Source organism: Delphinus delphis, chromosome 19 (genome assembly GCF_949987515.2).
Source record: "Delphinus delphis chromosome 19, mDelDel1.2, whole genome shotgun sequence".
NCBI classification, from domain to species: domain Eukaryota; kingdom Metazoa; phylum Chordata; class Mammalia; order Artiodactyla; family Delphinidae; genus Delphinus; species Delphinus delphis.
The window spans coordinates 29,908,381-29,921,775 of record NC_082701.1 but is presented as its reverse complement, the minus strand read 5'-3'; the positions used below and the strand labels follow the sequence as shown (position 1 = coordinate 29,921,775).

At 39.6% G+C, this 13,395-nt stretch overlaps 1 protein-coding gene across 1 annotated transcript in view; it reads right to left on the bottom strand.

The window, feature by feature from the left end:
• The window catches only part of SKA2 (spindle and kinetochore associated complex subunit 2), a 31,113-nt gene that overhangs the window by 3,749 nt on the left and 13,969 nt on the right, over window positions 1-13,395 (bottom strand). Inside the window, 1 exon segment of the mRNA XM_059998209.1 lies at window positions 13,038-13,115. Within this exon segment, the coding sequence (XP_059854192.1) occupies window positions 13,038-13,115 (78 nt within the window).

The window sequence follows — 13,395 nt, the reverse complement described above, 5'->3', positions numbered from 1 at the left end:
ATGTATTATCATTGCACAATAAATACAGAAGGGCTGGTTTATGCTCAACAATGTAAGGACTCAGTTTTTTCCATCTAACAGCTCTGATATCCTTGATGGTGGCTTTATCCTCAAGCTGACAGGAAAATGGCTCTAGCGGTGCTAGGTATCACATCTGTACACAATGTTTAGAAGAAGTAAAGCTTTCTCTTCCCAGGGTTCTCTCAGCAGTGGGGAAACTCTTCCTAATTTCCTACTTTCAGACTTTCCCTCCTCATATGTCATTTGCGTTACAAACCTATTCCTGAACCAATGTTAGTTAAAGGAAAATCCATTCCCCTTGCAAATCAGGCACACCCCCTGAAGCTGAGGATAGCAGCAACTTTACCTCAGGCCTGAGCCTGAGGAATGGCACACATCTCAAGAGAGTCAGTAATCTTTTAGGCAAGAAGAGAGAACAGATGCTGAGAAAACAACCAGCAAACAGAATTCACAAAAGCAGGTAGAAGGACTACTAAACAGCAAAAGAGAAGGGGACTTCCCTGGTGGCGCAGTGGTTAAAAATCTGCCTGCCAATTCAGGGGACACGGGTTCAAGCCCTGGTCTGGGAAGATTTTCACATGCCACAGAGCAACTAAGCCCATGCGCCACAACTACTGAGCCTGCGCCTAAAGCCCACGAGCCACAACTACTGAAGCCCACCCTCTGCAACAAGAGAAGCCACCGCAATGAGAAGTCTGCGCACCGCAACGAAGAGTAGCCCCTGCTCGCCGCAACTAGAGAAAGCCCACGCTCAGCAACGAAGACCCAACGCAGCCAAAAATAAATAAGTATATAAATTTATATATTAAAAAACAAAAAACAAAGAAAAGCCGAAGGCAAGTTGTAAGGGGCTTTCACGGAGCACCAACAAACAGGCTAGCTGAAACATAGGGTTAATGAGGAAATAATAGGAGGTAGGACCTGAAGAATCACTCAACTAGTTACAAATCTGCTTAACTATATAGGTCATCTCTAGAGAGACTGCCAAATCTGGAACACCTCGTACCTATAGAATCAGAAGCTCTAGGGCAACACTGTCCAATAGAACTTGCTGTGATGCTGGAAATATTCTGTATCTGCACGGTCCAATCAGTAGACGAAGGACTGAATTTTTAATTTTATTTAATTACTTTTAATTTTAATTTATATAGCCACATGAGGCCATTGGACACCCCACCTGGTTTCATTTATCAAGCCATCATTTGCCCAAAATGTTCACATGGATAAAATGAAAAACAATCATAGGCCTTACTGCAGCCCAAATAGTAACAGAATTTCCCTCTTCTGTCTCAAAAACAGGAAATGGCATTATTCTGGCAAGACTTTGTTCTCCATGAATCCATGTTTCTCATTGTGATCTCTGAAATTCAGAGAGATTTCAGACCATCTGTTTATAAAATAAAACTTCAAAGAGGTTTTCCAGGAGTTAACTAGTCTAAAATGTGTAGAAATTTTTCTTCTTTAATACAAATATTTCAGAGCATCGATGGAATACCATACATTCTATCTTTAATGCCTTTTTAATTTTCTGTTTATTGCTATACTTTTGTTTGGGAGGGGTTGTTTTGCTATCTTCTATTTGGAACAAGTTTAGTCCTTTTTTTTCTTTTGATGGTCACCTTTACAATTAACTATATTTAAACCTCAGTGTCTTAACAGCAACTAAAAAGATCAGGAAATTAATATGCATTCCCTTCCTTCCACCTCCTTTTCTGTTCTTACCTCCCTATTTATTTATTTATTTATTTATTTTTGCGGTACGCAGGCCTCTCACTATTTGTGGCCTCTCCCGTTGTGGAGCACAGGCTCTGGACGCGCAGGCTCAGCGGCCATGGCTCACGGGCCCAGCCACTCCACGGCATGTGGGATCTTCTCGGACTGGGGCACGAACCCGTGTCCCCTGCATCGGCAGGCGGACTCTCAACCACTGCGCCACCAGGGAAGCCCCCCTATTTATTTTTTACTATTACCAATTCAAGTTTTTTTAATTCAAATATACATTTTCTGTCCTTCCAAATGAAAAACCACTCAACTTGATAAAAATCATAGCAAGATAATAACTGAACCGTTTTACTTTGTTTGCTTTCTTTTGTTTATGAACAAAGGACCATTTGCCTTAAGTAGAGATCCCTTTCTTGTTCTTCATGTTCCCAAAATAATTTTAAAAGCCCTTTTGGTTATTTTAGAAGTTTTCAGAATCCTCAGCTCAATCTAGCCTTTGGCTTTCTTAACTATTCTCACAGTTCTGACCATATGTCTAATATACCTCTTTTTATACTTGAAATTCCTTTACACTCTGGGCTCATAGAACTATTTTTGGTTATATAACTCTCTATAGATGCCATTCCCTTTTCTTCCACATTTTGATCATAAAAATTTTCTCTTGGGCTTCGCTGGTGGTGCAGTGGTTGAGAGTCCGCCTGCCGATGCGGGGGATGCGGGTTCGTGCCCCGGTCCGGGAGGATCCCACACACCGCGGAGCGGCTGGCCCCGTGAGCCAAGGCCGGTGGGCCTGCGCGTCCGGAGCCTGTGCTCCGCAACGGGAGAGGCCACAACAGTGAGAGGCCCGCGTACTGCAAAAAAAAAAAAAAAAAATTCCCTTAATTTTCTACTGCTATCTCATTTTTAAACTAGTGGGTATAAGACCCACTATATTCAACATTTCCCAACTTGGCTATCATTGATTCTAAAATATGATCTCCTTTTTCAAGGTTTATAACCTGCCTTTCAGTCATTTCTCCTTATTTGTCATCATCTGATCCAAAGTGAAAACCCTTAGCTTCCTACCTTTGATATAATTATTCCTCATTTCAGATACTTCTTTTAACTAAATGAAGACTTTTATAGATATTTAAATGATTTGACATCCCCTATCATTATCATAACTACTTTTCTGTACCACTTTTTTAATCTCAGAAATATGCCATTTATTTATTGTATCTAATGGAGACAATTTTTAGTAAATATTCAAAAAATCATTTTTCTCTTTCATTTTTCTCTTTACTCACCCAAATTTATTGTGCTTCAATAAATTCATGGATTTCTATACATATATGTTGATATATACATCCAGAACTACTCTTAGTCTCTCCTTCAAGATTTGTTTCCTTAGAACAAGTTTTGTGCTTCTGTTGTCAGGCTCTGATCACATGTACAATGAAGAATATGTGACTTGATTTTATTTATAAAGGTTATTACATCTTTTTTGCATTTTATTTATTAGCAGGTGACGCCACCCATACTGTTTAAATTCCTGCTCCCTATTCCCTCTGTGCCCTTTTTAATTGCCCTCCCCTCTTCCACTATTCATTTCTCCATGACATGCATTTAAGGTGTCATTTTACGATTTTTACCCAGGCACTGTTCTCTTTTCCTCCATTGGTAACATAAAGAATTCTTGATCAAATTAACCTGGGTAATCAACCTTTGAGATCTACTCTTGCTGCAAGCCTATAATTCAAGTAACTTAAGCCATAATTTAGTTCAGACTTGGCAAATAAATACCATGTATGCTGCCCCTAGCAGCATGCCACAGCACATAGCTTTTTTGCCATGCCCAGACACAGCTCCTTAATACAGCATTCTAAGCAGGTGTTACCAGTTAACTGATTGGAGTTAGCACCAGAAATTAAAACCTATTGGACATCTTTTGTCCAGATAATTAAATTCAACTCTATGATTCCATCTACGTTAGGCTATCTTTTCTTTCAAAAGCCCTCACCTTTGCATTGTAAATGAAAATGCGAGCAAACTCTTCAATTGGCTGTTCGAGATCTCAGTGCCTAGGTCAGCAGTTCATATTCTTTTTCCTACTCCAACATATCTAAAGAGTTTTACACATCAGTGATAGAGGATTACACTAAATGAGATTCTTACAGTAAATGTGAAGGGGGTGCAGAATGGAGGAAGAGGATGAAGGTCAGGCTTACCCAAGTCCACCAACCCAACTGAAGAAAAGGAGAACTAAAAAATAGTCACTGGTATAGATGCTTTCTAGATTTCTCAGTCTCACTAGTTCTTACAGGAACCAGCAGAACTGGTAGATTTAATAAGTATTAGGAAGATTTCTCTTCTGCCATGGCTACATAATCCAAGACAGCATACCTCTTCATTAACCATGTCAAGTCCACCTGCTCATTTTAAAATAAAAGGAGGGAGACTTCCCTGGTGGTGCAGTGGCTAAGAATCCACCTGCCAATGCAGGGGACACGGGTTCGATCCCTGGTCCGGGAAGATTCCCACATGCTGCAGAGCAACTAAGCCCACGTGCCATAACTACTGAAGCCCAGGTGCCTAGAGCCCGTGCTCTGCAACAAGAGAAGCCACTGCAATAAGCCTGCGCACCACAACGAAGAGTAGCCCCGCTCACCGCATCTAGAGAAAGCCCGCGCACAGCAAAGAAGACCCAACACAGCCAAAAATAAATTAAATTTATAAAATAAAGAAGATGAGCGCTATTATACTTCAGGGAATCAGGAAAATCTCATTTCTATCAACAGTTCCAACTGCTGAATTTCAAAATGAGAGTTACTGGGGATTTATCTTTCAAAGAGAAATTCAGAATTAAAATTCTACAAATCCAACTGGTCAATTGAAAGCATTACCTTCAGGTCTGTTTGCTTTTGTAGTTCTTGTATCAAGGTCATAGTCTTATTGAAAGTAGCACAAATGCGGCTCTTAGTCTCTTTATGCTCAACAGCAATTGGTTTAAAGCGTGCATGCAAAGTTTGATATCGAGACTTTATTGCTGACAATTCCTTTAAGAGTGTAACAGGATTTTTCTACATCAGGAAAAAAATTAATATATATTAAACCTGGAAAGGAAAAATTAAGCTTCTTTTAAGAATTAAAATATATACAGCACATTCTACCATCCATTTAATAGAACACTGTATTTAATACGCAACTATGGGACAGAGGATGGGAGGAAGGAAAAAAGAGAGAAGTATAAGACCTACATCCTATTCTCAAGGAATTTAAAGCCTAGGCACAGAAATAACCCCTCCCCTGCACACACACACACACACACACACACACACACACACACACACACAAAACAGCAATATTAAACAGCAAATAAGGTCACATCAGATATGTAATATTTGATGTATAGCTCACAATAATTAATTACACCATACTTCTAAAATACAGTTCTAAATGTTATTATACAGAAGGTGATTTAAGGAACTATTTTGATTTGTTGAATAAGACAACTTGAAACCACTTAGGATGAAATTCTTTTTTAATTAATTTATTTATTTTTGGCTGCATTGGGTCTTCATTGCTGCACACATGCTTTCTCTAGTTGAGGAGAGCGGGGCTACTCTTCGCTGCCGTAAGCGGGTTTCTCATTGCGCGGCTTCTCTTGTTGCAGAGCACAGGCTCTAGGCGCGCTGGTTCAGTAGTTGTGGCTCACGGTCTCTAGAGTGCAGGCTCAGTATTTGTGGCGCACGGGCTTATTTGCTTCGTGGCATGGGGGAACCTCCCGGACCAGGACTGGAACCCGTGTCCCCTGCATTGGCAGGCAGATTCTTAACTACTGTGCCACCAGGGAAGTCCTGAAATTCTTAAATACACTGTCATGGGGCTAAAGTATGTATGAGCACCAATTCACTGACCTCACTATACAAAATGCATGCCAACTCAAGCAACTATATTTATAAATTACATTAGTTTTTCAAATTCATTTTGGAATATAAACCACTATTCCATAAAAGACATTTCAACTGGGTGCTTTCTGCCACTTGGTTATTCTTTTCATTCCCTGGTGGTTTCTTAGCAAACCCTCCAATACTAGCTATTCCAAACTTTCTCCACTCCCTCCAGTTCCCATCCACCCCTTCTTGGCAAAATACCTCACCCCAACTACTTTACTGAGAAGACAGAAACCATCTAGGAGTTTCTACTCCTGCGTTTTCACTGAAAATGAAAACACTGTGGACATTCTGATCCTTACTTAGCCCCTAACACTACCACTATTTTTAAAAATAAATTAGTTTATTTATTTATTTTTGGCTGCATTCGGTCTTCTTTGCTGCACACGAGCTTTCTCTAGGGGCAGCAAGCGAGGGCTACTCTTGGTTGTGGTGCGCAGGCTTCTTATTGCTGTGGCTTCTCTTGTTGCGAGGCACAGGCTGTAGGGACACGGGCTTCAGTAGTTGCAGCACGCAGGCTCAGTAGTTGTGGCTCTCGGGCTCTGGAGCGCAGGCTCAGTAATTGTGGCGCAGGCGCCTAGTTGTTCCACGGCATGTGGGATCTTCCCGGACAAGGGCTTGAACCCGTGTACCCTGCATTGGCAGGTGGATTCTCAACCACTGTGCCACCAGGGAAGTCCCACTACCACTATTATTGTTGTGTCCTCCCCATATCCTCCAGAACCTTAAATTTCCTATATTTCAATAACCTTTTCATACCTCCCTCTATACAGACCTCAAATATATATAAATTTTCCCCATACTGAGGGGAAAATTAACTCTTCTCTTGACTCTGTTGCAATTCAAAACCAGTTTCATTTTTCTTACTCCATTTGCCACCAACCTTCTAGGTCCTATAATAATACATTTCCTAGGCCTTTTAATAATAAATAGCCCTGGGACTTCCCTGGTGGCACAGTGGTTAAGAATCCACCTGCCAATGCAGGAGACACGGGTTCAAGCCCTTGTCCGGGAAGATCCCACATGCTGTGGAGCAGCTAAGCCTGTGCGCCACAACTACTGAGCCTGCGCTCTAGAGCCTGCGAGCCACAACTACTGAGCCTGTGGGCTGCAACTACTGAAGCCCGTGCCCCTAGAGCCTGTGCCTCGCAACAAGAGAAGCCACAGCAATGAGAAGCCTGCGCACCGCAACCAAGAGTAGCCCCCGCTCACCGCAACTAGAGAAAGCTCTACGCACAGCAACAAAGACCCAAAGCAGCCAAAAATAAATAAATAAATAATAATAATAGAAGACCCCATAGACCAGAGTCCTTTGCCAAATTATTTTAAACAATCAAAAAGTCAGACTTGCTCTATAATTTTGATATCCCTCTTTTTGCCTCTCCTTATTTCTTTCCTATTCTAATCTTCTTAAACTGAACTCTTGATTTCCACAAAACTATAGTATCTTGGTTATCTTCCCACTCTTCAAGTATCTCCTTTGTGGACCCTACCTCATGGCTATAGTCAGAGGCTCAGTTCATGGCCCTCTACTCCCCTCTTCTTTGGAGATTGATAAATAAAGATGATTCTAACAGGAATGAATAAGAACAGAAAATCTAACTTAAAGACTGTTAAAATAACTCTGCAGAGAGTGACCAAGACCTATGGCATGAAGAGTAGAAGCAGGAAAAGGACAAAAGAGACACCATAAAAAAGTTAAGAAAACTTATAGTATGTTTGATATGGGCAAAGAAATATAGATGACACCAAATGTATAGTCTGGCAAATACTGTATATTAAGATGCCTTTTGGGATATCTACTCAGTAAACACCCCAATGACACTGAGACCTGTACCCTAACCCTTCATTTCTCATAATGTATCTAGACATTCTAAGAGATTGCCAGTAGAAAAACTGGAAAATACAGTCCAAAAAATATCCTAAAAAGGAGGGGGGAAATAGACAAAATTGAAAGATAAGAAAAATAGAGGATAGATTCAGGAAGTCCAATATTTCAGTAATGGGAAAGGCCACAAAAGAGGATTTCTTTTCTTATGAATATATGGGTAAGAAAAGTGATATGACTTTAGATTCACGTGTTTCATATTTAAAGAGCCCCACCAACTGACAGCACAGTTAATGAAAAAACCTATATCATAATCATAAAATAATTATAAAATTTCACAGCATAGATAAAATATTCTTAAAGTTCCAAGACAGATAGGTGTGCTGCAGGATTTGGGGGCGGGGTGGGGGGGGATGGAAGGTATAAAATAAGAAGGAAGACAAATACAACTGATCAGGAATTAGAATGGCATCTATTTCTCAACAAGAACACTGGAAGCTAGGAAACCACAAAACCATGATTTTAAAATTAAGAGAAAATAATCTCTAACCTAGAATTCCATACTCAACCAAACCATCCATCAACTAAAGGATTAAATAAGGGTTAAGTAAATACATTTTCAAACATCTGACATCTCAAAGAGTGAAATATATGATCCAAACTAAAGGGAGTAAAACAAAGGGAATTACCAAAATTATGGTAAAGAAATTCCCAGCCATGCAGGAAGCCTGTAGAGCCAAAGGTTAGATTGGAGCAAGAGGACAGACAGCACACAAGGGATGTGGAAGAAAATGAAACTTAAGGATCATGTGATGTGTCTGACAATGTTGACAGGAGTTTAACAGTTCTGGTAGAAAAGTCTGAGGCTGAATTAATGATAAATGCATAGAAAAACTAAGAAAATTGAAGGGGAAAAAAAGAAAACAATTATTAGCTCCAGAAAAACAAGTTGTGTAAGAAAGGAAAAGCAAACATAGTATATTGCACGACTTGGATAAAAGCAATATTTGCAGAGCCATAATTACTGTGATCTGAATGTGTCCCTGCAAAGTTTATTTGTTGAAACCTAACCCCCAAGGTGATGGAATTAAGAGGTGGGATCTTTGAGAGGTGATTATGTTATGAGGGTACAGCCATCACGAATGGGATTAGTGCTCTGATAGAAGAGACCTTAGAGAGATCTTCCCCTTCTGCCATTTAAGGATACAACCAAAAGTCTGCAACCCAAAAGAAGGCCCCAGGGCTTCCCTGGTGGCGCAGTGGTTGAGAGTCCGCCTGCCGCTACAGGGGATACGGGTTCGTGCCCCGGTCTGGGAGGATCCCGCGTGCCGCGGAGCGGCTGGGCCCATGAGCCATGGCCGCTGGGCCTGCGCGTCCGGAGCCTGGGCTCCGCAACGGGAGAGGCCACAACAGTGAGAGGACCGCGTACCGCAAAAAAAAAAAAAAAAAAAAAAAAAGTACCCAGTCTACTATTTTGTTATAGCAGCCCCCAAAACAGACTAAGACATAATAATATAAACAAATACTGAATGATATATCCAGAAATTGTGAAGATGAGGATACTTATGGATAGTAAAGTATTTAATCTTTATCTTCAGTAACAGGAAGTTATTAATAATAACAGCTAAAATATATCGCATATTCTGGACCAAACAGTTCTAAACACATTATGTATATATATAATTTTATTCTCTCTTAACCTACAAAGTAGGCAGTAATAAACCATTTTATAGACGAGGAAACTAAGTACAGAGAGGTTAAGTGACTTGCCTAAGATCACAATGCAGAGCTGGGATTTGAACTAGAATAGTATGTATCCAGGAAATCAGTAGATTTTTCAGATCAGAGGAAAAATAGCAATACAAGCATACTACTTAGAAATATAGAGGTAAATACAAGAAGATGCTGAAATAAAAGTGTGAAACAAGGAATTACTATTTGTAACTATGTACTTCTGTGACTTTTCTAATTATTTATAAAAATTAATTTGACAGAAATATAAGTTTCAGGTTGGGAGGAAAATTGATTTGAGGGTAGAGGACATCAACTGTGAGACGGCAGGGGATCAGGCAATTATAAATGATCTTTAGAATGGAGCTCAGTAGTGAATTGATCAGAGAACTGTACATATAAACCATAAGAATAACGAATTCCCCAAATATTGATACAAATTTATAGGGGAAAAAAATGTGTTAAGAACTAACCCTGATGATCTCCCAAACTAGGAAAAAAGAAGGAATTGGTGAATAAGGTGTAAGGAATAAACAGCCATAGAGCTAAGAGTTAACGTCAATTACCCATACTACGTGTTTTGTGACAGTAACTGGGTCTAGTAAAATTGAGATGGCAATGATTAACTCAGGAAACGTGATTTTAGGACTTAGCACCACACCACAGAGGAAAACATTATTGTGCACACAGCCTGTTTTGAGTGACTGGCTTCTTGGGAGCCACCGTGTTCTTTTATTAGTGTTTGCAAACTATTCTGCACTTTATTTAATTTTGTGCCTATAACATTTCAATTCGTTTTAGGGTTTTATTTATTATAAGTGGGTGATCACTTTTGGTAGCTCACAAAAATATCCAAGAAGTGTTCTGGTTATGACAGTGCTAGTGATGAGGAAGAAGAAAAGCCAATATGTGAGCAAAAAACTAAGTCTTTTGAAAGAAACAAAAGGAAACATGCCATTAATTGTGTTACTAAATTTAAAAGAACCTACAGGACTTCCCTGGTGGCACAGTGGTTAAGAATCCGCCTGCCAATGCGGGGGACACGGGTTCGAGCCCTGGTCCAGGAAGATCCCACATGCTGCAGAGCCATATAAGCCCGTGTGCCACAACTACTAAGCCCATGTGCCACAACTACTGAAGCCCACACGCCTAGAGCCCATGCTCCCTCTGCAACAAGAGAAGCCACTGCAACGAGAAGCCCGCGCACTGCAACAAAGAGTAGCCCCTGCTCGCCACAACTAGAGAAAGCCTGCGTGCAGCAACAAAGACCCAATGCAGCCAAAAATAAATTAATTAATTAAAAAAAAAAAAAAGAGGGCTTCCCTGGTGGCGCAGTGGTTGAGAGTCCGCCTGATGATGCAGGGGACACGGGTTCGTGCCCTGGTCCAGGAAGATCCCACATGCCGCAGAGCAACTAGGCCCGTGAGCCACAACTACTGAGCCTGCATGTCTGGAGCCTTGTGCTCCACAACAAGAGAGGCCATGATAGTAAGAGGCCCACGCACCGCGATGAAGAGTGGCCCCCGCTTGCCACAACTCGAGAAAGCCCTCGCACAGAAACGAAGACCCAACATAGCAATAATTAATTAATAAACTCCTACCCCCAACATCTTCTTTAAAAAAAAAAAAAGGGCTTCCCTGGTGGCGCAGTGGTTGAGAGTCCGCCTGCCGATGCAGGGGACACGGGTTCGTGCCCCGGTCCGGGAAGATCCCACATGCCGTGGAGCTGCTGGGCCCGTGAGCCATGGCCGCTGAGCCTGCGCGTCAGGAGGCTGTGCTCCGCAACGGGAGAGGCCACGGCAGTGAGAGGCCAGCGAACCACAAAAAAAAAAAATAGTAAGATACATGGACCCCAATGTTCATAGCAGGACTATTTACAATAGCCACGACATGAAAGCAACCTAAATGTCCATCGACAGATGAATGGATAAAGAAGATGTGGTATATGTATACAATGGAATACTACTCATCCCTAAAATAGAATGAAATAATGCCATTTGCAGCAACATGGATGGATCTAGAGATTATCATACTAAGTGAAGTCAGAAAGAGAAAGACATATCATGATACCAGTTATATGTGGAATCTAAAAAAAAATGATACAAATGAACTTATTTACAAAACAGAAACAGACTCACAGTCATGGGAAACAAACTTATGGTTACCAAAGGGGAAGAGGCAGGGGAGGGATAAATTGGAAATTTGGTATTAACGGATATATACTACTGTATATAAAATAGATAACAACGACCTCCTGTATAGCACAGGGAACTATACTCAATATCTTGTAATAACCTATAATGGAAAAGAATCTGAAAAAGAATATATATATATATATGTATGTGTGTGTATGTAAAACTGAATCACTTTGCTGTACACCTGAAACACTGTAAATCAACTATATGTCAATTAAAAAAAAAAACATGCTAAGTGAAAGAAACCAGACATAAAAGGCCACATATTGTATGATTCCATTTATATGAAATGTTCAGACAGCAAATCTGTAGAGTTTTCAGAGACAGAAAGTGGATTAGTAGTTGTTGGGAGCTGGCCAGGGGCAGGAGAAGTGGTTGTTAATGGGGAGAAACAGCTAATGGGTATGGGTTTCTTTTTGAGGTGATGAAAATATTCAAATATTTATTGTGATGACGGCTGTACAGTATACTAAATTACTAAAAATTCCAATGAACTAAATATACTAAAAACCACTGAACTGTATACTTTAAAAGGGTGAATTTCATGGTATGTGAATCATAGGTCAATAAAGCTGTTTAAAAAAAAAAGTTGTAGAAGAGAAAAACAACTGGAAGTGTAACTAAAATGAGAGATGGAAGGTGGAAGAAAAGGGGAAGCCCCACATGAAATGTTTTCCACATGGTACTCGAAAGATACTGACTCAGATGAGTGCTTTGGCCAGTCAATTAGGTGGTACCACTGGACCAGAATTGGTTGGTTGTTCTTCAGTAAAAGAGAAAAGAGGAAAAGACAAAGAAAAAGTCAAGTCAGTTAAGGAGGTAGAACAGTTAAAACTGTACTCCCATAGAATCCTGGCATTCCATTATTTCATGTAAAGCAGTAAAAACTGAACATTCACAATGCTTTCCCAATTTTATATAAAATGTTATTTTAATTTGCACTTCCACTCAATTCCTCCCAAATTTTAATTGTATAAATTTTTTGAGAAACAGTAAAATACGATATTTCTTGTCTACTAGCAAATGCTATAAAAGATAAACATTAATGATTTAAGTGGTAAATTAATATTTTAAGTGCTAAATTAATTTTAGCAGACAATGCTTAAAAATTGTCTGCTTTATCTCTATAGATAGGCGTGTATACATGTAGTTATAATTTATGGCATATAAACAGATAATATTTCTAATCAACCTAAACTTAGAAATAACTAAGTACATAATTTTATGCAAAAATCACAGTTCATGTAATGAATTTAATAGTATATCATCATCTTCCTCAGAGAATATCATCACTGCTAGGATTTCTCCCCTCTTATTTAACCACTGCCCTAGAGGTATCCATATTCTCTCAGAATTTCAGAGGCTTCCATAGTGGTTTACACCTCTGGACTCAATAATTCTTATTTACGGGTTAAAAAAAAAAGAGGAGCCACAAATTTCCTTGACTATGGGTATAATCTCTCCAATATTCTGTGACCAAGTTTCCAACACAAAAAAGATTCTATAAATTTAATAATGTAATTGTTATAATCTACTACTATTAGAAATACTATCAGAAAATCTTTTAATATAATATTCTGTTAAAAAAACATTTCTTTTTCAGATTACCTTGCCTGCTGAATCAGGATAATTAGTCTTGATTTCATATTCCAGCCTGTACTGAATGTAATCCAGATCAGAGTCAGCCTTCTGGAACTAAAGATCAGCAGAAATAATTATTTCATGAACTAAAATATGTATTACTAAACATGATACTGTATTCTTTTTTCTTTATATTTTCACATATTTTAATATGATATACACTGATTTTGAAAATATGGAAATAGAAAAGTATACAGAACCTCCATCATCTAGAACATTGGTCCCCAACCTTTTTGACACGGGACCGGTTTTGTGGAAGATGATTTTTCCACGGAATGGGGGAGTGGGCGGGGGTGGGGATAGGGGATGGTTCAGGCTATAATGC